A 26,916-nucleotide genomic window follows, 5' to 3' on the forward strand; every position below is an offset into this window, starting at 1 on the left:
ACATTTCTCATGATCATCTTTACCCCATTGGGGAAATATTGCAGGGAGCTCCAGAACAAGGGCATTTGATAGTTATTTTGTATATCTTCTATTTCCAAATAATCACACCAACAGTTGTCTCCTTCTCACCAAGCTTCTGTCTGTAGCCTATTCAAGGTTTGTGCAGGTCTCCAATCTTGTCGCTGACATCCTTTAAAACCTATTTGGTCTGGACCATGGTGTTGGAGAGGTTGAACTGGAAGATACAGATTCTGTTGGCAGGCATCTTTTATATACATAACAAGCTGATTTAGGAGTACTTTCTTAAAGTGACAGGACTAATCTGTGGTCCATATAGGCACATAACCAATCTGTGGAGCCAGAATTCTTGCTAGTTGGTAGGGGATCAAATACTTATTTCACTGACTGAAATGCAAATCAATTTATAACCTTTATATAACATTTTTTTCCCCTGATTTTTTTTAATATTCTGTGTCTATCAGTTAAAATAAACCCACCATAAAAATTATAGACCCTTCATTTGTTTGTAAGTAGGCAAACTTACAAAATCAGCAGGGGATCAAATACTTATTTCCCTCACTGTACTAATAGCCCTGTGTGAATTGATAGAATTATTTTATGGTGTGCTTCAGACTTATCCCTTAATAAAACATGAACAAATACATACAGTAAACTAGAGTACTTTTATTATCTGACAGACATTTGACAGTAATAGGATTTATTTTTCTCAAATCGCAGTTTTACTGGTTGGTCCTCTCTGAAATACTGCCAAACAGAGGATGTACTGCTAGCACGTTTTCATTTCTTCTTTGTTGCTTGTGACTACGACACAGCACAACTTCCTTGCTGCATCCGAAATCGGCTACTTCCATAATATATAGTAGGCGAAACTGAGTATGAGTCATGAACAGTATGTCCGAAACCTCAGTTTGCAAAAAACATTAGGCGAGAAATACCCGGATGGTGTACTACTGCAGAGATTCATGAGTGTGGATCAGATGGACACTTCTCTATCCCATGATGCCACAGGACCTGAGCAACGGTCACATTTCAAAAGTAAATCAAATAAATATAGCGCAAAACTTTAAGGCGGACGTCCGTTTTTAATGTAAGTGCCAATAAATGAATTTCTCATGACTAAATGATGTTTTTATCAACGCTCACGTGTAGGTTGTTGTTAATACGTCATAGGTCAAAGAGCATATGGGTCACATGACCATAAAACATGGCAGACGCAGTATGTCCCAAATGTATTCATACTACTCCCACTCATACTATACAGAACGTAGTGTTTTAACGGCTGATAGGGAGCTACTTATTCAGACCCAGTACTGTCACAGTATGCCATCTCGCACGCAGCGTCTGTGTTTCCATTCTGAGCAGTGAAGAAGAAGTGATTTCATGTGCAGCGTTAGGCAAAGCATAACTGGGTCCTGTTTAAAGGGGTCATATGGCGTGAACACATGTTGTTCTGTGTCTGTGGTGTGTTATAAGTCGCTCATGCATGTATTAAACACGTATGATTGCAGAAATGAAAGTGTGGGAACAAAAGAGTCATTCTATGTAAAAGCGAATGCTCACCCAGACCTGCCTGAAACACCTCGTGTAGCCACACCCCCACAAATCTACATCAGTTGGTGGTCTGATTTGACTAAGACCGCCCAAATGTAGACGCAAGTAAGGTGGGATAACCTGTCAGTACAATTCAAGAGGAACCTGATGTTCCAAATATGGTCAGAGGCGTTACATTTCCCTACACGCTTGCAGTATTCCACCAATCACTACGCACTGGTGAACTGGCCAATAGGGCTGTCAGGATTATTAAATAATCGTCTCATCGCAATTGTTTGACCTCATCGCGATGGTTTCAGTTCATCGCAATTATTGCACATCTCTATAGAAGACACTAGGGGGATCTGTAGTGCATCTGCATATTTAATATTTTATTGTATATATTGTAACTAAAGTAGGGCTGAAACGATTCCTCGAGTAACTCGAGTTATTCGAATACAAAAAATCATCGAGGCAATTTTTGTTGCCTCGAAGCCTCGTTTAATCCATTTAACTACAGTACACACGGAGCACTGCGTTTCCCCACGGACCGTTATTACTGACGCACAGCCCGCTAAACTCTATTCATGTTACAGTCTCATGCATTCACCGTGAGACACACGCATTTTAGTATGTTCACACGCTCACACGTGTTTCTCATGCTGATAAATAACTGATAGCTTATAGGGCTGTGACGGTTGCCGTAACAACCGCACCACCGCGATGGTAAAGTGCCATGACGGTGGTGAACTGCCACCGGCGGTAGTGCACGTCACTCTGACAAATATAGGTGTAATAAATATGAGAGTTGCGATAACGATTGCTAGTTGTAGCCTTTCAGTTGTGGATGGTTTTATTTAAAAGATTTTAAATTAACAGAAATTATTGGCATACGTTTCCGTTGGTGCGTTCGAGCGCAGGCCTGCACGGCAAAACCCAGGTTATTCTGCGGGTTTTGCAATGGATCTTGTTGTGAAATGAACAGATACGTAAAATCAAAACTGGCTATGACCCGCTTGCTTAGTGTCGGAGCGCGCGCAGGTTTTGCCGCGGTTGCGGAGAGACATCTCTTCATTTGCGCTCCTGTGCACATCTTCTGAACGCGCATTTAGTGCAGCTGTACACATTTTAATCTGGACAATGTCAACAAGTAAGTTTCACAACAACGAGTCGGAAAAAGTAAAGTTTTTATGGCAATCTGAATAGGAAAGCCAATGTAGGTTTAAACAGTTTGTTTCAAATGGAATTGTTAAGGACTGTAAGGGTTAATACGCCACTGACTGAAGTTACTGCAACAAGAGCTTTTTTATTTAGTATTTAGCTTTCTTATATCATTTAAGTTTTCATTATTTACTGATGTTTATTTAAATGTTTTATATGCTGTAGTGTGCCGTTTCACTGATGGATTTGCGCGTTAAACATTGACGGATGTTTCATCCTCATTTATTTCAGATATCATATTTCAATTATTTAACAATTTCAAGTATTTAAATAAGGTCTATATTTCTCTTCCACTCGTCATGTGGTTGCTACACGCAAATATAATAATATAAATATTATTTATATAAATAATATATATTTCTCAACCACCGCACCATCTATTACCACCGCAGTGGTAAAAAACTGCCACCGTCACAGCCCTAATAGCTTATTGAAATGGTGAACTGATATTTTACTTAGTTTTAGTCTATTTTACGAGTGAAACTTGTTTTCCGGCTGCATTGAGTCCATCAAACTAGATGCGGACTAGTGGACACCGAATCCTGTTATTTACACATTTCATCTGTCTGGTCTGCGTGTCTGAGTGAATGAACTGCACAGTTTAACATGCTACACGCGTGATGCTCATAAATTTGTCTGCGTCTGCGCTGAATGAGGACATGAACTTCACCTCCAGAGTTGCGCTGAGAGTTTATTTCACAAACATGTTATTGTTTGAGTGAAGAAACAGACATACTAAAAAATAAGCATCTGACAACCTGCAAAAATAAAAGTCATAGGCTATTGTTTGAAATTATTATTTCCATTTTTATTCATGTTTCTTATTTATATATTTGTATTATATTGCATTTTGAATTTAATATGGCAATGGAATGTACTAAATGGGTTTAGTTTTCACAGATATTAATGTATGCTATTTCAGCAATAAAAACTAATTGTTCTAAAAAGGAAACAAATTAGTTGTTTTACTCATTTTAAGAGACCTGTCTTATTTTCTCTTGTATATTTAGTATTGCTTTTTAATAAAGAAAAAGTACTTATTATCCGAATACCCGATTAATCGATGGAAAAATCAGTAGAATACTCGATTAGTAAAAGAATCGATAGCTGCAGCCCTAAACTAAAGCATGGTAATACTTGTAAAATGTACCACATTACATTACATTACATCTAAAACAAACCATAATATTCCTTTTAGCCGTGTCATATGACTCCTTTAAGAAAATGGTATCGGATCGCAACATGGATTCAAGTACTCACTGATACCGATACCAGAATGTGGTACTATAGGCCTATTGGTGGCATTTCACAAAACTAGTATCGGTATCAGGACAACCCCAAATGTTAAGGGTAAAGAAGTGAGGAACCAAAGAACACTTATTTCCCACACAAAACTCATTCTCAAGATGTTCGTCTGTACATTATGGAATGTGTAATATGTTCTCATGGACGCCATAAGAGAAGAAACGGTAAAACTCCAATTTCAGAGGTGTCCGGTGAAATCTGAAGCAACGCCTACATTAGCAGATGCTGAACGTTTCTACCTTGTATTCCCACAAGCATTGAAAAGTGTGTGAAACAACATCTGATCCACAGCGGCAGCCATCTTCTCAACATCTCTCTCACTGCTGTCAGTCAAAGGATTTCAGATTAATGAGAAAGCAGCGCTGCACGGACAGCTGAACCGAACCCCAATGACTCGAAGATCAAAAACGCTGTCCTGGACATTGACTACTAATGTCTGTCAATGCTGTCTGCTTTCATTTCGCCTGATATGTTCTCTGAAAAGTAAAAAAAACAGAAATAATGTGTGAATCTGATTATAACACACAATCAGATCAAGCTAACCCAAACCTTGCACAAACAAACCTGACCACATTCAAAAAGAAAAAAGTGTCAGTCTGCATTCACATGAGCAAGACACAAAGTCACAATTTGTCCAATCTGGCTTGATTCATCACATAATAATCCATCAAATATTACAAAAACATGAGCTGTGCACCGTGAGGGAGTTTTCCCTTTATTTCACAGCACAGATTACCCAACATTACAGAACATGTCAAACAACATACAGAACGGCCCTGTGCATTTATCCAAAACAATACTGTGATCTCTCCACATCATGTTTTTTTCCATCACGACAGTCACACATCACCTTCATCATTTAACCCGCTCAGTATATCAAAAAAAGATATCCACAACCATCATTGATGTTGCTACAGACGCTTGCCAGGCATGAATAGAACCCTGAACATAATAACACGACTAACTCACTTCTTTCACTCACACGTGTGCAAATCCAGCAGATCACCAGTCACAAATCAAACAGAATGAGAGAGACACGGCCGAGCTCTTTTTACTTCTCCATCGACTCCACTGGAGGAGGGCACCTCAGAAATTCATCAAGAACATTTAAGGAGCTGCAAAATTTCTGACATTCATCACCGTTTTTATCTGATTATTAAATGAGTGGGGAATTAAACAACAATTACATTTCTTTGAACGAGAGTATAAATGGAGTAGACCATCTAACCGTTTTTATAATAAAACATCGTCTTGTAAAATCTTCACTCATACTGACCACCAGAGATGATTACTAATAATAGGCCTACAAAAATGCAGTGTACTGTTATTACACACTAAACTCCATACACCAATACATACTCAATACCATAAATACACCATATTTAACTAGGGATGCACCGATTATGATTTTCCATGGCCGATTCCAATACCGATTTTTTTTACAAGCAAACTGGCCGATTCCGATACCGATTTCCCTTTAAGCAACAAACAAGAAAAAAATTAGAGTATAAACAACATGTTTATTTGTTTTTTCACAGGCCAAACTGGCTTTGGCTATTGAAAACAATAACTGTAACCATCTTAAATTAAAGGCAGTAACTGCACAATAAGCACATTCAATTTTTTCAATTGGGTTTAAAGTTAAACTGCATAAAACTGAAACAACTCAATCAACACAATATCAACAACCCGAACAGAGACTTTACTTATCAGCACTCAGATTTTGTTTTTAAAATTGGTGTAAAGAAAAAGGGATTTATCAGTTAAAGTAAATAAACCAAAGTATATAAATAAATTATTCCAAATTGTTAATTCAAATAAAGATTAGTCACAACTTAGTCTGTTTCGTTTCTCATCCAACACGTGAGAAGCTGAGATAAACAAACGCTCGCTGTCGACGCTTGTGCAAGGCGCAGACAGGTATGCGAGCACAGCTTCAGCTGACAGATTTCCAAATACTTTCACACAAATGACATGTTCGCGATTGATTCGAATGTGATCTGTGTATGCGGCCGCGGGCGCACTTCCAGAAAAAAAATCGGTCGTAAAAAAACAAAAACCGGTCGGTTCCGATTTATGGCCGGTCAACCGGTGCATCCCTATATTTAACACTACAGTCAATAAACACTCCACACTGAAGAAGAAGAATCTGTACCCAACGCAAAACAAGCAATAAATACTCCATACTCATCAACACTGTGATTAATAAATACTTTACACTCAATAAAAATTCCATATGGTCAAGACAATTATACTCAATGCATGCGAATTCATACTCAAGGCTGTCACCAATGCCATACTTCACACTACACCTAATAACTCTCACATACTCACTACTGTGATCGAATAAATACTCCACACTTAACCCTATACTGTAAGAAATACCACATACTCAATAAATACTACATACTCGATAGTGTGCTGAAATAAATACTCCATCTAAGAAACACTACACGGCAGAATCATCGCGCATTTACTGTAGCGCCTCGTCTGAAGCAGGTGAAGCAGGTTGATTCATCTGAACGCCAGTGGGTGCGGCGCGTTCACGTATTCTTTTAGAAATAATAAGACTGGCATGTCAAACAACGCTCGCTCACATGAATAAAAGATCCACTTACCTGCGAGAAGGTGCCGTCGAGCGCGCTGGAGACGTTCACGAGGACTCGAGCATCATATTCCGTTAGTAATGAGACAAAAACGGCGTCCTCACTCAAGCGCCTCCATTTCTAGAAGCCTCAGGAGATCCTCTGGCGTGTTGATGTCATCGATGCTCTCCTCCTCCTCCTCGCATCTCGATGCGCGCTCCCTCCTCCCGGCGAGGACGTTCACGAGAAGCGCGTTCACAGCTCAAGCGTCGAGACGTTCACGTGAAGCTTGAAACAAAGAAGCGTCTCATCAAGCGCCTGATTATAAAGAATGCACGATAAAGAGTTTAGTGTTGGTCATTCTCTCGTTTGACCAGTATAAGATCTGTCTCAAGTGATCGCGGTTTTGTTGTAAATATCACTTGATTGCCTTGACATTTCGAACAATCGGTTGTCACCAAAATAATGAAAGAAGTACATTTGAATGTGAATATAATGATGACCAGAAGCTCAAACACCAGCTATTGTAACCGCAATGAACTGTCCATACCTGATCTGACCCCTAAAAACACAACATTGATTTACCATTAAATTGTCAGGGTAATGCAGTCATAAACCATCAATTTGACAAATTAACACCAGTTTTTTAAGGTTATATTTATTATTTTTAAGCTATTGACAATAGTTAAAATTTCACTCTACAGTCTAATAGCTTTATTAATGATTGATTTCTTCTTTGTTTCTCTGTATTTCTGTCATTGTAAGCCAAATTCCTTGTACATGTAAAAAAGTACTCAATAAGGTGTGATTACAAACCCATGGCTTCATTTTTTTTGCTTATAAATTAAATAAATGCATATTTCCAAATGTGAAGTATTGACACACATGCAGTATTTCATCTCATTTTCCCTTCTTGCTTCATGTCAGTTTGAAGATGAAGACGAACAAACACAAAGCGCCGGTGGTCTCGCGCTCTCCACTGGTCGCGATCTGAACTGCACGCGCTCTTTGTTTGCTGCTGTTAAAGCGCTATTGTAATGCATGTTGGATCGTGAAGAAGAGATTCATCACGCGAGCCCCGGTGCTGAAGCCTCTTCGGGCGTGGACTGACGTCATAACGGGCTCCATTGTCTTATTGTGGGACCCAGCTGAAGGTTCAGATGTGCATGCATGTGTTCTCATGTGACGGAAATGACAGGTGCAGTCAAATGACTTTCACGATTACACTTCAATGTGTTTGTCACTGGATTCATTTATTGTGGCTTTGTGTCAATCTTGTGAACATTTGTCTACAGTCAACACAATAACCAAATATATTTTACATGAAGAAAATGAGAAATGTTATGACTATTAAATGACTGTAACATTAGTTTCAAGACAATACACTTCCCCACAATTCTTTTAGCAAAAATAAACCTCAGGCTTTTAACAGTAATGAGAAATTGAGATCAACCCGGTTTTTTCTGAGAAAACAGTCAGAATGAAGCTCAACATAAGGCTACAGATCTCTATATTCCACAGGCACAAAACAACAGAAACCAAGAGCTCTGAAAGAGAAACAGCTCCTCTCACTCATGGACCCCAGCGTCAAGTATCAGTTACAGCACCAGACAGCAAAGAAAGGTCTTTAAGACCCTGCAACTATCCAGCAAACCCTCTCATGAGACACACACACATGGTGACTGGATGCTATTTATACGTGCACGCCCGTGAGAGCAGGATCAGGTTTACAGTATTTTACTTGCCCTCAGCTCATCCCAACAAACAGCGTTCAGAAGTTCCTATAATCCCTTCGGAGAGAGAGAAAGAACAGAGGAACTGCAAAACAAAACACTTTAAACAAGTCCATATATCATTCATCATGGTCTAAGTTTGACCTCAAGTCCACGAAACTCTCAGAATGGCCATTTAAAGCTTCCGTAAGTCACCTAGACCTCTGATTGGCTGGGCTCTGCGTCAGGCCCCCGGCAGCGAGCGGCTCCTCGTCCTCTCTGAACACTAAATCCATCCTCCACCTCCTGTAAAGAATAAATCATGTTCAAATCAATTCCCCTCTGCTTCAACATTCAGATTTGATAAACAAACAGTGAAGTGGAGATGACAGAAATGACTGAAACACTCCCACATTTAACACAATTCTCTACCGCTTAATGGAGGCGAAACACACACAAAGGTGTCGTGGAAATCAATAACAAGAAATATTTACAGCACTTTACAATAAACAAGGTCTATTATGAGATTCATCACGATAGACTTTCTTGTATTGACCTAAATGTTTACAGCACCAAACCAAGCATTCTATTATTATTAGTATTATTATTGTTGTAATAAACCTGAATGTCTGCTTTATGGATTACATTCTTGATGATTTGCAACAGATTTGACAAATATATTTTTGCTTTTTAAAACCCGCACGGCCACACAGACAAATATTGTAAGAAAGCAAATCTCTTGCTCATTAATATTATATTAATCTCCTCACTATTACTCAAAGTGAAACAGAAGTAATTAAGTTTCTTTTCTGTAAGGTTGAAAGTTCTTGTCACAATGCAACAAAATAATAACAACCAGAAGAGACTTTACCCCTAAAATCACAGTCTGAATTCACATGAGACCTACACTAGCACATCTATGTGAGTTCATCTTACTGAGTTCAAACAAATGAAAAGCATGAAAGACTTACCTTGATTACTTGATCTGTATAGAATATAACAAAAACATTTGAATATGAATTCATACATTTTTTTAAGATTCTGTTGAGGAATCAGTCTGTTGGGTTTCGATACATTACCATACGCGAATAATAAACCACTGCAGACAGACAGACAGACGGACGGGACACTTGAGTTTTATTCAGGCATCACCAAATACATGTTGTATTCTGTTGTAAACTGTCTCAACCAAATCTGATGTAGTGTCTGGTTTTAAGTTTTAACCTTTTCAAAGTGCTTTAATCTGCAAGACAGACGGAGCAGAAAAGTCGACCATTTCAGCCCATATGATATGAAGAAATCTTATCAAGAGAAAATAATTTAAAAGGCAATTAGAATAAGACTAAAATGCATAAGAAGCTTTCCACTTTACCCTGCAAAAATACCTGTCCCTCCAAATCCACCTGTGTTAAGAAACTGCATAGATATGAAAGTAAGGTCAGCTCTACTCATGTACACCACGTGTGAGTTAAAGTGCCGAGTGAATATTACTGTGAGCGGAGAACACAATTCATTCACACCATAAAAATACATGAAAACCACAGGCACATACGTTCAAATACACATTGTTAGAAAAGGTGATGGTGTAAGGCTGCCGTTTGGCACCACGGGCTTCAGCCTTCGTCAGGATCAGAAAACCGGGGAAAAAAACACAAATGAAAGTGACAGAGCCTGACAGATCACTTCTGCTCCTGCCACCAGTTTATCCATCCTTTTCCACACCGAAAACAGATCATAGCATCTTCAATGAAAGAATAAAACCCAACACAAACTGCTCAAATAGTTCATTTACAGCTCACAAAGGAAACAAAAAGTACATGAGATGACGTGTTCTGTCACACACTGCATGCGTCCAGAGTTGATTTCATTTTCCCACAAGCCCTTGAAAGAGACAGTTAGACATTATTAACCCCGTGTGTGTGTGGGGGGGGGATTATTGCTTCGTTTAACACCCGGCCTGAGCTCTAGCAGAGGTAATGACGTGACGTCAGTGCTGCTCGATGAACGCCTCCATTTCTTCTGAGATGAGCCCTTTGTATGGAAGCCTGTGCTTCTCAATGGCACGGGCCGCCAGACACTGCAGGGTGACGTAGTTCAGCGGGTTAAGAGCATGCCGCCCGCCGCTTCGCTCGTCCAGCAGCTCGTACGGCGACTTGCGCTGGGTGTTGGTGGCGTCAAAATGCGCCCCGGCCCGGACGAGCGCCGCCATGATGTCAGGGCAACCGTTGGCGGCAGCCACGTGCAGCGGCGTGTTGTTCTCGCAGTCTCGGGAGTCCACGTCGGCACCGCATTCCAGCAGCAGCCCAGCCACGGCCAGCGACGGGAAGCGGCCCACCGGGTAGCGTCCCACAGACGTGGTTTCCTTGTCCACAGCCATGTGCAAAGGCGTGTGGCCGTTCCTCGCCCTGGGGTTGAGCTTCAGCAGCCGGTAGACGGTCTGCCTCTTCTGGTGCTCTTGTTCAGGGGTGCAGTCCAGCTTCTCCAGCAGGAAGACAAGGTGCAGAATGATGGCCAGGGCTTTGGTGAACTGCGGCGCCTCCGGAGGACTGTCCCGCTGCGCCACGGCGCGCTCCACCTCTCGCACGCTCTTACCCAGAACACCCATCAGGTCCCGGAAGGTGACGCGGGTGGCCAGGGTGCCCTTGGCCCGGTCTTGCAGCACGAAGGAGAAGAGTTCGGCAAAGGAGAGGAAGCTGCTGGCCGTCATGGGGCTCAGAGGGTCCAGGTTGCTCTGCTGCATGTCCAGCGCGTACTTCCACAGGCTGATGCAGCGCTCGAAGTTGCCCGAGTCGGCGTAGACGGCGCCCCGGTATCGAATGTAATATGAAGTGTCGGGGTGCGAAGGGCCTAGGATCCGTTCCCTCACTAGCAGGGCCTGCATCCTCATCTCGTCAGGGTCCGTGACGAGCGCCTCCAGCTCCTCGGCCGTGCACGCCTCCCGGGCGCAGTCGTACGCCAGCACGGGTGGACCCGGAAGAGGCTTGGCCAGAAATCCGGCCTTGTCGCCCTCCTGACGCAGCTCCATGGCCCTCCGCCAGTAGCGCATGGCACCCAACAGGTCGCGTTTCTTGTCCACGAACGTGGCCCCCAGCAGCTCCAGGGCATCGATGCGCTCCTCTCGGGTGGCGCGTGGCTGGTGCACGAGATACTCCACGATGTTGGTGTGCCCGGTGACGCTGGCCGCCAGCAGAGGAGTCATGCTGTAGCCGTCCCTCTCCATGCACGCGTTGCACTTCAGCAGCATCTTCATGATCTCCAGACTCCCGGATTCGGCGCAGTCGTGCAGCGCCGTGTTGCCCTTTACGCTCTTTCGGTTGACGTCGGCCCCGCGCTCCAGCAGGAACTTGGCGATCTCCCTGTGGCCCTTATAGCAGGAGATCATCAGGCAAGTGTGGCCGTGGCGGTTCGCCACCTCCATGTCGGCGTGGTGCTCCACCAGGTAGCGCACGATGTCCAGGTGCCCGTCGAAGCACGCGGCCCTCAGGGGTGTGGAGTTGGTCAGGGTGGTGTTATTGACGGAAGCTCCGTGCTTCAGGAGCGTCTTCACCACGCTCAGGTGTCCCGCCGCGGAGGCCGCCCACAGCGGCGGAGCGCCCTCGATCGTCTCGCCGTCAAAGTTCACGGAGCCGCCGAGCTCCACGTTGGCCTTGCAGTGCTCGACCAGGTAATCAACCACCTCCTGGTGTCCGTAGCGCGAGGCGATGAGGAGCGGCGTCCCGCCCTGAGTCTTCTCCTCTGCCAGCGCCTCCAGCTCCTCTGGACTTTTGTTGCTGAGCAACTTCTGGATGAGTTTCAGCTTTCCGTCTCTCGCCGCGTTAAACACAGCCGTGCTTATATCCATCTTTTCACCATCTGACGTCATCGAGGTGTCCGTAAAAGCTCGCTCGAATGCGCGGGAGGCGCGTGAAGCTTCTGATTCAGAGACGAAAAATACGCGAGGTGCATTTTACTGCCATTTTAAAGCCGTTATCGAAATGGCGTCGAGGTTGTTTGACAGCTCTATGTTTACCTCTGACGCGCGGAATGCTGGGTATCGTAGTACAAACGCGCTGTCGGCGTGCGGCGGTGCCTGCGGTAGGAAATACAATGACCGGCGGGCGTCGGGAACTCCCCGCAAACTCGTTGCGCAAAGACTACCGGGAAATGTTGTAAATAAACAAGCGTTGGTCGTTGGTTGTGGACTGGGATTTTACGCGTTGCAAAACTACATGGCCAATAATGCTTTGAGGAGACTCGGGAAGCCTGACGTCAACGCGGAACGTATGAACAACGCGTCTGGCATGTCATTTTATTGTTATAGGCTACTTAACCCAAAGATACGTTTTGGTTTGTAAGTGAGTCATTCTCAATACATTTCACAATTTGTCACATTCAATTTAAAACAGCGACATGTGATGTTATTAATATAGTTTTTATTAATCTAATACTGTTTGTATCTCTTTCTTTCTCTCTCTCTGTCTCTCAAAGATTCAAAGAAGCTTTATTGGCATGATAAAACACATTTTACATTGCCAAAGCACAGGAAAATTAAATATAAACATTATGCACAAATACAGAGTAAGATAAAAATTCAATAAAAGTATAAAGTATCCATATATACATATCAATATAAACAGGAAAAGAGCAAAGTATCTCTCTCTCTCAATTTTCAATTTAAAGGTACTTTATTGACATCATTGTGTGTACTTGCAGTATTGCTAAAGCATTAGACACAATACAAGAAACATACATTAATAAACAAACAATATGGTGGAATGAAAATGAGGTGCTAATTGAAGGATACCGTTTGAAATAAAATAAAAAATAATACAGTGTAAATATAAAAATGACTTAGGCCTAATACAAAAAATATAAACAACTGAAATATATAAAATGTACATATTTACATAAAGTGGCACACAAAAGGGAAAAGCAGTGTATGTGTATAACATATAATAATAACAGAAAGAAAAAGAATAAATAATGGTAATAATATAAAATAAAAAGTATGTAGTAATAAATAGAAATATATTAAAACAGATGTTCTGGATGATGTGCCCCGTGCTGAGCGGTAGACTGGGTTTTGTTGTTGGTCTCTTTGTTTAGATTCACAACAAAATCACAGTCTTCCACACAGCGGTCCAGAGCAAGAGGCTTTAGCATCTATCCTCAGATCTGAGCTCTTGTGCCTACAAGAGATTAAAGAAAGACAAAAGAATAAACAGACCAAACAATTGAACCAGCTTTACATAATGATAACCAGTGACATTATTTTATTCCCTGTCCTGTTTATCGGATCAACCATCATCACAGCCTCATACTTACACCCCTACACATATTTATTTAATGTATTGATGCTCTGCCAATATCTCACGAGAGATGAAGATGTGAGGAGAAAACACTGAAGCTGAAAGAGACTGAAAAAGGGCAAAAGAATAAGATGTTGGTTGCTGCCATTAGATAAGATTATGAAGATAAGGGACCCTTTATTTGATCTTTTCCAGTGATTACTTCAAAGTGTAGCTTCACTCAAGCGATTAAACAGTTTAAACACCCAAAATGAAGAATTCTGTCCCCTGTTTGTAAATCTGTATGTGAGTCTTTCTGAACACAAAAGAAGATATTTTGAGAAATGCCTCAGTGGTTTTGTGTTCAACAATGGAAGTCAATGGGGTTCAATGTTTGTTTGATTATCAACATTCTTCAAAATATCTTCTTTTGTGTTCTGCCATAGAAAGAAACTCAAACAGGTTTGACATGACATGAAGGGGAATAAATGATGGAATAATTTTTCATTTCAGCACTTTAACAACCGTTATCAACTCACTCATGCACGCACGCACACACACACTTCTGATCAGTGCTGTGTTTCACATGCAGATCTGGTAACTACGCAACAGACCTGAAGCAGCAGAAGAGAGAGAGAGAGCTGGGGGAAGGGTCTCATTCTTCAGTAGGCCTAAATAATCCTGTGGTAACTGATTTCAATTCTTTGTGGTCTTTCAATGAAAAAGCACAGAGTGATGCAGGATCCAAACACCACACTGTAACCTTATTTCATTCTGTTTATTTTCATTCTGTTTAAGAGTGTCCTTGTAGATCCAGAATATAGAAAAATAAAATTCAGTTTTACAAGCATCTCTCTCTTCTTTGGTTTATTTTTCATTCGAAACAACGACACTACCTGTAATAACTAGTATAAACACCTATACATACAGTACTGTACTGGATTATTTTAACAGCATCATATATTTGTCGTGTTTCATTTGGGTTCTCAACATATTTATTGTTATATATTTATTATTATAGTGAATTATTTATTCAGATTTTTAAAAAATATATTAAAACGATAAATCTACAAATGTAATTGCTTGTACAATGGTCATCATTCATTGCAGACAATAGCAATGGTAATTTCATTCTTGACTTCACCCTGCCTTTATGAACTGTACATTTTTTGTTATGGTGGTTCTGTGGCATAAAATAAACGCAACACATGCTTTGAAACACTGTTGGTGTCTGTGTAAATTAACACTTTTTTTATTCCACAAAATGGGAATTTACAATAGGCCTATGTAAAAGTACAAATACAGTACATAATTATCCAATTCCTATCTAATATGTCAATCCATCAAAGCTTTGATAGTGTTACGTATTAAGTAAATGAACGCCTAGCGTGCTTCTCATGGCACGAATCTGTGACGTCACCACCTGATCTCTAATCACAAACATAAGTTCATTAAAACTGAGATCTGGGATCTTCGGCTTAAAATGGCAGGTGAGCACTGGTTTATAATGTTAGGCTGAGTGAATGTATTACAGAGATGCTTCTTGGTCTTTAAAAAAAAATTGTCATCATTTTCTCACCCTCACGTCATTTCATACCTGTATAAATTACTTTGTTCTGATGAACACAGAGAAAGATATCTGGAAGAATGTTAGCAATTTTCAATTCTGTGACATCACTGACTGCCATAGTTAGGACAAATTAAATGGTAGTCAAAGGTGCCCCAGAACTGTTTTCTGTTCCTAAATGCTTCAAAATATCTCATTTTGTGTTCAACAGAACAAACAAATATACAAGATATTTTTTCCTACTATGGTAGTGGATGATGTCATAGAACTGAAAATTGCTAACATTCTTACAAATATCTTTTGTTGTGTTTAACAGAACAAAGAAATGTATACAGGTCTGAAGCAACCTGAGGGCGAGTAAATGATGACAGAATTCTCATTTCTGAGTGAACTAGCCCTTTAACCTCAGATCGTGTGTTTTTAGCACTTGTGCTCCATCAGCTACTCTCAAGTTTTATTGTGGTTAAAGGTTTGTGACCTCAACAATAAGCGATAGTAATGTTTGACCTAGCGACTGAAGACACGATATTCATCGATGAACTCAAAATGAAGAATCACCCTTCAGCACCGCGATGGTGAACAGCTCCTCACACCGACAAACTCTGTCACCTGTTGCACTGAAACTTTCAGCTCCTAAAGGCCTTAAACACTTAAACACACTCATGACGAAAAGCGAACGCACACGAAATCGCAACGACCCAGATCACTCAGATTTAGAGAGCACCAGGTTGGAATAAAACACGCAAATAAATAACACATTAAACCCACAGATGGAGAATCACATTCAAAAACGTCCGCCAGGCTCGTGCTGGAGAACGTCATCGCCTCCGAATGTTGATGATTCAGTTTTGAAAACGGGTTTCGTGTAATCTGTTGTGTCCTGTCATGATGATGTGACTTACCTTCACCCTCAGCATCGCAGCAACAGGTGAACGAACATCGGCATCAGCGCCATTGAGCCCACATCAGCCGCGCGCGCTCCCGCCCCGCGGAGCACCGATGGGTGTGTTGAGAGTACTGAAGCGCGTGCGTGCGTGTGAGTTTATATAGTCCATTGGCAGTGACGAACCAGAATGATCATTTAGTATAGAAATGATGTTTGTTTTTGAGTGGTGGAGAAGATGGTGTGGGAGAGAGAGAGAGACCTATTAAATGTTAAATGAAAGGCTTTTTAGTTTGAAATGAGTTCTTACTTAACTGTACAAAACAATTAGTTACTTCTTTATTTATATAGCACAATACAACAACGGTCGTTGAACCATTGTGCTTTACAAAAGTTTGTCAAATATAAATAGTAAAAACAAAACAGAATGACATATAACAAGAGATAAAACGTATACAAATACAGCACACTCCGGATGACTCACATGCTTTAGGCTTTTTCTAAAAGGTGGGTCTTAAGTTTTATTTTAAACAGATATTCTGCAGTAACCAACCTAATGGATAAAGGGAGGCCATTCCAGAGTTTGGGGCCGACTATAGCAAAAGCCCGGTCACCCTTTCTTTTTAGCCTTGATCTGGGGACCTTTAACAGTCTCTGATTTGATGACCTTAAACATCTAGCCGTTATGTGAACAGTCACAAGTTCAGATAGGTAAAAAGGAGCCAGACCATTTAAGGCCTTAAAAACAAAATCTTAAACTCTATTCTAAGATGAACTGGCAACCAATTCAGAGAGAGTAGGACGGGTGTAATGTGCTCAAATTTACGTGTTCCAGTGAGAAATCATGCAGCTGCATTTTGGAGTGATTTATATAGGAGTGACCAATACCTGCATAGATTGAATTACAATAGTCCAGGCGAGAAAATATAAATGCATGAATTACTCTCTCAAGTTCAGAAAGGGTTAAGAAACTTTTAACTTTAGCCAGAAGTCTTAAATGAAAGAAACACGATTTAACAACTGCATTTACCTGCTTATCAAGTAGCAGGTCCGAGTCAAAGATAAAACCCAGGTTTCTAACAGATGGTTTAACATAAATAGCTAAGCTTCCCAGCACTTGATTTAGGTTGCCAGATGAGGCTAACAATCCAAACACTATTGCCTCAGTCTTACTCTCATTTAGGTGCAGAACGTTTTTGGACATCCAAGCTTTAATATCTGACAAACAAGCAGTTAAAACAGAGAGCCCTGCATTGTCATTTTGCTTTATGGGCACATATATTTGTGTGTCGTCTGCATAGAAGTGACAAAGTACTCCATGTTGTCTCAAAATTGAGCCCAAAGGGAGCAAGTATAAGGAAAATGAATCCTGTTGTTCTGTTGTTCAAATAAGATTTGAACCAATTCAGTGCAAGACTCTTTATACCCACACAGCATTCAAGAGGAGAAATAAGAGTGTCGTGATCGATTGTATCAAACACGGCACTCAAATCCAGCAAAAGAAGTATTACAGAGTTCCCAGAATCAACCGATTCGGACACTCTAACAAGAGCAGATTCTGTACTGTGCCGTTTCCTAAAACCTGACAGAAAAGCTTCAAAAATATCGTTTAACTCTGAAACATTCAGTAATTGAACAGAGACAACCTTCTCAAGGATTTTAGAAATAAAAGGTAGAGTAGAAATTGGCCTAAAATTTGAGAGAACAGTCATATCAAGGTTGGATTTTTTTCAACAGCGGTTTAAGTGAAAGTGAAGTGAAAGTGACCTATTAGTCAGATATGGTGACCCATACCCAAAATATGACCTCTGCATTTAACCCATCCAGAGAGTAGTGAACACACGCACAGCAAGTGGTGAACACACGTACACCCGGAGAAGCGGGCAGCTATCACTGCAGCGCCCGGGGAGCAAGTAGGGGTAAGGGGTAAGTCGTGGCCTAATGGTTATAGAATTGGACTCGTGACCAGAAGGTTGCCAGTTCGATTCCCAGGGCCGGCAGGTAACGACTGAGGTGCCCTTGAGCAGGGCACCTCAGTTGTTACCTGCTGGCCCTGGGAATCGAACCGGCAACATTAGGCCACGACTGCCCCACAGTTATTTATTATTGCTAAGATAGAGGGCCCAACAGCATCAAAAACCTGAGTAAGGCTGGAATAATGTCGGTGGCAGACGTGGTTAGATTCAACTTCATAACCAATTCATGAAGGCAGTCTATCGAGATGGTTTCAAAGGCATAAAAAGTGACGTACAGACTTGGAATGAAGAGGGGTCATAATTTATAGGGGCAATATGCTGTCTAATGTCGTGTATCATGTTTGTAAAATACCTTAAAAAGCATTCACAAATAGTCTTGAGTCTTGAGTTTCTTCACTTATAGAAAGCAGTGTGTATGGTCTGTAAACACGCGATGCGTTTGTCTTGAGTTTCTTCACTTATAGAAAGCAGTGTGTATGGTCTGTAAACATGCGATGCGTTTGTCTTGAGTATCTTCACTTATAGAAAGCAGTGTGTATGGTCTGTACTTGGACCGTCAGATCCTAAAAACAGATTTGGAAATTGAGCTCCTTAGGCACAAACTAGAGGTGGGTGTACAAAGTAATGGAACAGTCTTACAACCTTATAGGAAACATAACTGTTGCTTTTGTATTTGTAGGACAGAAAGAAGACCAAATGACATGTGATTAAATTGAGTTTATTTAACAGTCCTGTGTTGGTGTGGTTCATTAGTGTCCAAAGACATTGCGGCATATGAGGTCTCTGACCACCCTTCCATCCTGGAAATCCCCATGGTGTATGAGGTCTTCCTCAGGGTCTTGAATTTGTAGGGCAGGGTGTTGCTCCCCTCTAATAATGGCAATATTATGAAGAACAACACATGCCACAATAATGTCACAAGCCTTTTCAGGGGTCACCCTGAGGTGGCGTAGGCACTGGAAACGTGATTTCAACAGGCCTATGGTCATCTCCACCCGGGATCTTGTCCTGTTGTGTGCCACATTGAAGTGCTGCTGGGGGCCTGGCTCAGGTTCTGGGTAAGGGGTTATGAGTGTAGGTTGGCACGGGTAACCCCTATCACCCAGCAGCAGGCCATCGATCTCTCCTGTAAGGTCACATTGGTTTAGTGCTTTTCCACAGAGAGACAGACAGACATGACCATGTGTTCAGTGCATACATTTACTTACCTTGGCCCATTCTGTTGCTCAGAGATGACTCACGATATATCCGTGAGTCATGAACCGAGCCGGGCCACTTAGCCTCCACATTTGTAATTATGTGTGCAGCATCACATATGATCTTTACAGTGACAAACAAAGACATTAGAGTTACTGTACTTGGACACAGTCTTCGACATTATGAAACATTAGGCCATGTCAGTGTACCTGCACATTAATGCTGTGGATGGACTTCCGATTGACATAATCGGCCTCATTTTGGGAAGGAGCGATGATGGGAATATGGGTGCCATCAATGCACCCAATTACATTGGGAAATCCTAAAGGGCATTTTAATTATTAGCTTACTTCCAGAGGTGGCAGCAAGATGTTCTTAGCAGAACAACATTTATTTGATCAGCCTAATTTAGAAAGATGTACACCATTCACCTGCAATCCTGTGAAACTCCTCTTTGACGGCTCTCACAGGTTTATGGCCAGGAAACTTAACAAAAACTTGCAAAAACTGCTTGAGAGCGAGGCACACTTTTCTTACCGCTCTGCATACTGTTGCCTTGCTAACGTGTTCTGCATCCCCGGTGTTATATAGAAAGCTACCATTAGCAAAGAAACGTAAGGCCATACAAAGAATTTGCTCAGATGTTAGAGCACGGCCCCGACGAGTGAGGTTTGTGATGTAAGGATGAAGCAGAGTGTGGATATATGTAATGGATTGTAAAGAAAAACGATATCGCTCAAATAAAAAATCCTCCGGAAATGATAAAACATCCAAACGGGGCCTCACCATTCTCTCCCGACGTAAATTTAACTCTCTCCGAATTAATGCAGCTTCCTCATCTACAGGTTCCTGAATAAACGGACATGCCATTTTAATGTCTGTGTGACGAAATCGTGCGCGATTAAGGAAAACGAATGAATAAACAAATGGCGTAGGCAATTTCAACACTACTCGCGCTTCAAAAAGGAGGCGGAGATTGTAACAAACCCTGGGTTTGTGGAATAAAACCTGCTCCCGACCAGGTTAGGTTCACAGAGTAGATTACTATGGTTACTCACTCTGAGTATAAGATACCTCGATTTCTGAAACAGGCTTGACTTATCCCGTGGTCGCGGGTTTGACATACCTCGCGTTCTGAAACGGAAAACCCTGAGTATCCCGTTTTCCGGGGTTAACTTACTCTGAGTTTGCACTTACCCTGCTTTCTGAAACGGGCCCCAGGCCATCTACCTCTTGAACAGTTAAATGTTTTTACACACCGTGCAATTAATAACTCTGCAATAATAATTAAGTGCAATATTAATTATATCCTCCAGATAATACACTATCTATTTTTTATACAACTTTTTCTGTCAATTATATTTCATTCATTCTGCTGTATAGCACATACCTTGTACTACAATAGTCTATTCTTTTTTTTTACTTGTACATATTTACATACATACATAGCTTTACGCTCTATATCTTTATCTTATGTTTATTGTATTGTATTTATTAATTTTTTATAGGCCCTTATTTAAATCATTGTGTACTGTATTCTATTGTGTTATGGTCTCTGTGTACTGTTGTTTCTGTTTCTGTGTTCTGGATGCTCCTGTCACCAAAACAAATTCCTTGTATGTGCAAACATACTTGGCAATAAAGCTCTTTCTGATTCTGATTCTGATTAATTCATAATCTAATATAATGTTTCATTGTTATTTCAGCAGAGGTACTACAAGATATACAAATGTTTTTTTTAAATTAATTATTAGTGCAAAGTGATCTATCAGGGCTGGAGGGAGTCTAAAATTCACCAAGCACAGGTCAATAAGGATATGAATATGTATATCGTCGCTGTCGGGAGGAATCCTCGTATCTCCAAAACCATTATTTTTCAGGAAGTTAAAAAACTGCATATTTTTTGAGTTATTAAACATTGTATTGTTAAAGTTGGTATTATACCTTATATTGCTATCATATCAATAGTGTTGCACACAATCACACTGTTGTGTACCAACATTAACACAACATTTCCCCAAAACCATGTTTAATCAGAGATACAAGGTTTATGATTTGGGAGCAGGGAGATACGAGATTACGCTGTCATTGATAAGATGGTACGGACACAGACGTCGCTGCTGCCAGCAGTGTTCATCAAAGTCTGCGGTCGCGTTGAGCCTTTTGACAAGAGACGAGGCTTTAAAAGCTAATGAAAGCTAATGATTGTGGTTAAATACATCTTCCTAATCTCTATTTTAAACGTTAGAGCTATGAGTGATGCAATACCAAAATAAAACGTTAAACAGGCTGTCTAATATATGCGGAAGTTAATCTGCACGCAAATAAAGTCGGCGGTCACGTTAAGCCTCTTGACAAGAGAAAAGGCTTCAATCGTTAACCAAAGCTAACGACTGTGGTTACATACATCTTCCTAAACTCTATTTTAAAGGTTTAAGAACTATAAGTGATGTAATACAAAAAACGATGAGCTGACTAGGCTGTCTAATAGGCGGAAATTAGCCGAATCTGCTCGCAAATTTACCTTCGTGGCTCACGGGCTTCCTTCTGCACCGAAGCATTACAGCTATCGATTTTTAACAAAACAGACCTACTCAAATGTATCTAACCTAACTATTTTCACTCGTTATTGTCTAAAAAACGTTCAATCAGGAGACATAATGCCGAGAAGCTCCCGCCGAGTGAAGAAGAGGTGGAGTTACGAGACTTCTCAGACAGTTGAAGTGTCCAATGGAGTTAAGAGATTTGCTCTCAAGCTATTTTCAACACTTTAGATTGGTTAATAATTTGTAAAAAATAACAGACCCACATGGGGACTGACCAATAGCATCGATTTGTGAAAAAATATAAAATTAACCAAATTTGGACATACGAGGTTTCCGCCCGACAGCGACGTTATGCATGAGGGATGGGGAGGGATACAACAATCTAGCATTAACTGCTGGGACTTTAAGATGCTCCAACACTGGAACCAGTAAATGGCTCAATAAAAGGCTGAAAGCGAAACTGGAAATATATGTAGATGTTTGCCAGGTATAAATCTCTTCTTCATTGTTTGATTAATAACTACTGCTATGAATGCTAGAAAGTTTTAAAAAGTCCTTAAATAAAATTCTGTTTACTGCCCGCAAAAAGCATGACGTTCATTGCCGCTGTTTCGTTAATAGGGTACAATATGTAAAGCACCTAATTTGCATAGAAACAGGGTTTGAAATGAACGTACGGTTATTATTCATAGATTGTTCTATCACTATGCAGGTCATCTGAAGTATATGAGTCTAACAATATCTGTAGCTACAACCTGAAAAAAATATGTGGGAAAGATATTTTACACAAAGTGCATTTAGCTTTCGTTTCCATGTGGGATCCTTAGCCAGCCACTCTTTATATTTCAAGATTGTTCAAGCCAAGCCATTAGAAAACTTACAGTTTACCCATTGTGCCATCGTTCTGTTCCACACTCAACGCAAATTTTGGTACCGTTCAGACACGGTTCTTCTGACGCTCGCGGCGGAGCCACCCAGCTGCGAGTCCGCTCAGGGCACCACCCGTGGGCTGGTTTGAGCAAAACGCAGCTGATTTTTCACTAGTTCCGGGGAATACTCTAAGTCCGTGTTCTTACAAGTCAGAAGGCTACCTGTCTGTCAACCTTATGGCCGTTCAGACACGGTTCTTCTGACGCTCGCGGCGGAGCCACCCAGCCGCGAGTCCGCTCAGGGCACCACCTGTGGGCTGGTTTGAGCAAATCGCAGCTGATTTTTCACGAGCTCTGGGGAAAACTCTAAGTCCGTGTTCTTATAAGTCTGAGGACTACATGTCTGTGTCAACCTTATGGCCGTTCAGACACGGTCCTTCAGATTCTCGCTGCGGCGCAACTCCACAGCGAGCCCGCTCAGGTCACCACCTGACTGCTACATTCAGACAATCGTAGCTGATTTTTCACGAGCTCTAGGGAAAACTCTAAGTCCGTGTTCTTATAAGTCAGAAGGCTACCTGTCTGTCAACCTTACGGCCGTTCAGACACGGTTCTTCTGACGCTCGCGGCGGAGCCACCCAGCCGAGAGTCAGCTCAGAGCAACACCTGAGGGCTGGTTTGAGCAAAACACAGCTGATTTTTAACGAGTTCAGGGGAAAACTCTAAGTCCGTGTTCTTATAAAAGTCAGAAGGCTAGACGAGCCCGGGTCGAAGTCTGTGCACACCGGGAGCCGGAGCTAGAGCTCCCGTAACCGCGGACGTTTGAAAAAATCACAGCTCCGGAACCCGACGGCCCACGGGCTCGAGACGTTGGCTCGTTCGAAAGGGGACAGTCCGAGACCTATCCGACGAGCCCAGGCTCGAGGCGCTGCGGACCCGGGCGAGTCGATCAGGGATGCCCAGAAGGCGAGGCGGAAGACCCGTCGCCTTCCAGGGCCCGATGACCCAGCGGGCTCGAGCACGGCTCGTCGAAAGGGACAGGCCAGACCTTTCGAACATGCCTGCCTTGAGTCTCTGCGTTCCCCACGTTCGGAGCTACACCCTCCGGAATGACTCGATCGGGACCCCGTTAGGCTTCTTGCCATACCTTAAGATATTCATGTTTAGTCACGGCGTCCCGTGTCCGACCGAACAGTCACCCAGCCAGCCTCGGAGGCTCTGGCCTACTGCCCTGCAGCTTCTCCGCGTGCTTCGAAACCTAATCCGACCGCAGTGCCACCCCAGACCCAGCATCGGCTCTGGGCCAACTGCGGGCTTCGAAACCTAAGTCCGACCAGGGTGCGCCCTGCCCGGCCTCGGAGCTCCGCCACCGCTGCCCTGGAGCTAACCCCGAGAGCTCCTAAACCTAAGTCCGACCAGGGTGCGCCCTGCCCGGCCTCGGAGCTCCGCCACCGCTGCCCTGGAGCTAACCCCGAGAGCTCCTAAACCTAAGTCCGACCAGGGTGCGCCCTGCCCGGCCTCGGAGCTCCGCCACCGCTGCCCTGGAGCTAACCCCGAGAGCTCCTAAACCTAAGTCCGACCAGGGTGCGCCCTGCCCGGCCTCGGAGCTCCGCCACCGCTGCCCTGGAGCTAACCCCGAGAGCTCCTAAACCTAAGTCCGACCAGGGTGCGCCCTGCCCGGCCTCGGAGCTCCGCCACCGCTGCCCTGGAGCTATCCCCGGAGAGCTCCTAAACCTAAGTCCGACCACAGGTGCGCCCATGCCCGCCTCGGAGCTCCGGGACGACTGCCCTATCTGAACCCGAGAGCCTCTAAACCTAAGTCCGACAGGTGGACCCAGCCCGGCCTCGAGCCCGGGCCGACTGCCCTGGAGCTAACCCGAGCTTCTAAACCTAAGTCCGACACGGTGCACCCAGCCCGGGGCCGACTGCCCTGGAATGCCTGGAGCACTGGCAGCCTCCCTTAGCTACCGCGCTTAAGCACTCCTCTTGGGTAAGCACCCAGCCCGCGCCCTCCGGACGACCAAAAGCTGGTCAACCCGAAAGGACTTAGGTTTTGGCGGCCCCCGTCCGCTGGGACCCGGCCCTGGGGGAGAGGTGAAGTCGAGGTCTCCCCCGACAAAAGGTTGGACCCGGGGATGACTTTCAATGGATTGCAGCGATGAGCTGCTCTGCCACTACGACACCCCGTCCAGAATCAGGTCGTCTACAGTCATTTGGCACCGGGTTCTCACAAACTTGCGGTGCGTGTTGTAGTGTATTTCGGGGAAACTATGAGTTTAACCACATAACATACGTATAATTAATTGTGATTAACCATTAATTATTTTATATCACTTTAACCTGATGCAGCAGAGCTAATAACAGCGACAAACTAAATACACTCGTCCACCGAGTGATCAGCAGAGTATATTAACTCTAAGAAATATTACTCCCCTGGCCTGGAAAAACAATACTCTTACTGTAGTACAGTACCACTTCAGAAATCTTAACGAAATCAAGCAGTTTAAGTGACGTTGATATGTGATAAATAAACACAGAAACAATTCGAGCGTGGATACACATGCGGTTTATTTATCTACACTACGGGGGAACTAAAACCAACTACTAACAAGACCAAACATTAACAAACAAACATAAAAGATAAAACAGTAGAAGATGAAAGAAATAGATAAAGCAAAGAAAAGGGCAGTAATACTGATTATATATATATTAACAACAGCCTTAACATGTAGACAGAGGAATTCTCTCAGACTGTTTACATCTGAAGCTTTAAGAGTGAACAAAGTATATTTCGTGTCGATTTCATTTTCTCTGACAAGTGCGCTTATTTTGAGAGAGGTCCCCGTGTCCACGTCGATCAGCGGGGGGAGGCAATGAGCTGATAGTATCGAGGCATGTTGGCGAAACTGCTGAGTTCAGGACTGAGGTCTACGCTATCTGGACCCGTTGGACTAGTGAAGCTAAACTTCTGAAGTAGAGACACGATGAACAGAAATAGCTCCATACGAGCCAGAGATTCTCCAACACAAGAGCGTTTACCTGCAGAGATAAAGCAGAGGAAAGGTAGCTCATGTAGGCTAGCTCATGCCGGAGCTGTTTGGATTAGATGTTTTGTAGTTTACCTGCAGAAAAGGGCATAAAGGCTGGACACTTTTTAAAGTTGCCATTGGCGTCCAGGAAGTGGTTGGGGTTAAATGTCCAAGGGCTCTCCCAGTGTCCCTCATCCCTCAGGACAGAGTGCAACAGGGGAATGATCACTGTGTCCTGGAGAAATCACAAATGTAAACTCATTCCAGATTGAAAACAACACGTGAAGAGGTATTGGATTTATATCTTCGGTTTGTATTGCAGGACAATCCAAGAACTAGGTAAAATACAAGAGCAGCGTATGAGCTCTAGAGATTGTTACCTTTGGAATCACGTAACCTCGGAATGAGATGTCACGTGTGGCGTAATGAGGAACACTGAGTGGGACAATGTCCATATATCGCTGAACTTCATGAATCACAGCGTCCGTGAAGGGGAGGGACTTCCTGTCTTCCATTGTTGGGATTCTTTCCCGTCCGATAACTTGATCAATCTCCCTCTGCATTTCCTCTACATCCATACATCAAACCATATTGCTATTAGTATGAATATTGTGACCAAAAATATTTGAGATGAAAACATCACATCATCATAATGACATGTTAAATGATGTTTTATTAACAAAGTTGGGGAGGAGCATGTGCCGATAACTAACCCGACTGGTTTCCTATAACCAATCTCACCAATCATCCTTTTAGCTCGGGAAACACCCCCCCCTACAAATAGACAAGACGCCTTACCCTGATTCTCTCTACATTTTCGCAGCATCTTTCCTCCACCCCAACTCCTCACCATCAGCCCGTTTTTACCGCAGCATAACTGGGGGGGAACGACCTGGGTCTGGGCACATACCAGGCCCGGGGCCCTCTCCCCAGACAAGGGGCGGGCGATCCGAGTTCGGAGGAACTACCAAGCTCGGAGCCCTCTCCCCGGGACAGCACGCCAAATACGCATACTATCCGTCCCTTATCATCCATACTTATTATCTGCGAGGCCAACTAGTGAAGTCGGGGAGAGCGGGGGAACTGTGTTATCGCTAATAATAATGTTTTCAAAGTCTATTTAACAGTTGCTAGGAATGCCTCACATGTTTCAAAACGGTTTAGGCAGTGATTAAGACAATATAAGGTTGGATTTGGTGACTTACACA

General features: G+C 42.7%; 4 protein-coding genes across 12 annotated transcripts in view; all 4 read right to left on the reverse strand.

The window, feature by feature from the left end:
- ptprsb (protein tyrosine phosphatase receptor type Sb) overlaps positions 1–6,848 on the reverse strand; it is a 79,352-nt gene extending 72,504 nt beyond the window's left edge. For 7 of the 9 annotated variants that reach the window (XM_057333288.1, XM_057333287.1, XM_057333283.1 and 4 more), the window contains exon 1: positions 6,696–6,845. The gene's annotated coding sequence lies outside the window, so the exon portion shown is untranslated. Of the gene's footprint in view, positions 1–4,316; positions 4,554–6,695 lie in introns of all 9 variants that reach the window. The other 2 variants (XM_057333280.1, XM_057333285.1) reach the window with 2 other exon arrangements.
- Positions 6,849–9,870: 3,022 nt separating this feature from the next.
- On the reverse strand, positions 9,871–12,746 carry fem1a (fem-1 homolog a). The gene has a single exon (XM_057333289.1). The coding sequence runs from the start codon at positions 12,234–12,236 to the stop codon at positions 10,362–10,364; it is 1,875 nt and encodes a 624-aa protein (XP_057189272.1). The 5' UTR covers positions 12,237–12,746; the 3' UTR covers positions 9,871–10,361.
- Positions 12,747–18,681: 5,935 nt separating this feature from the next.
- On the reverse strand, positions 18,682–19,596 carry LOC130554042 (putative nuclease HARBI1; the record flags this gene model as incomplete). Its single annotated transcript, XM_057333430.1, has 3 exons — positions 18,682–19,193; positions 19,276–19,387; positions 19,474–19,596. Coding segments are annotated over 3 exons (612 nt in total), but the record flags the coding sequence as incomplete, so codon positions are not given.
- A 5,915-nt stretch (positions 19,597–25,511) lies between these two features.
- LOC130554934 (cytochrome P450 2F3-like) lies at positions 25,512–26,725 on the reverse strand. Its single transcript, XM_057334846.1, has 3 exons — positions 26,089–26,725; positions 25,802–25,943; positions 25,512–25,718 (listed from the first exon to the last, which is right to left on the reverse strand). The coding sequence occupies exons 1-3, from the start codon at positions 26,284–26,286 to the stop codon at positions 25,537–25,539; spliced, it is 522 nt and encodes a 173-aa protein (XP_057190829.1). The 5' UTR covers positions 26,287–26,725; the 3' UTR covers positions 25,512–25,536.
- Positions 26,726–26,916: the final 191 nt, after the last annotated feature.

Source organism: Triplophysa rosa, linkage group LG5 (genome assembly GCF_024868665.1).
Source record: "Triplophysa rosa linkage group LG5, Trosa_1v2, whole genome shotgun sequence".
Taxonomy (NCBI): Eukaryota; Metazoa; Chordata; class Actinopteri; order Cypriniformes; family Nemacheilidae; genus Triplophysa; species Triplophysa rosa.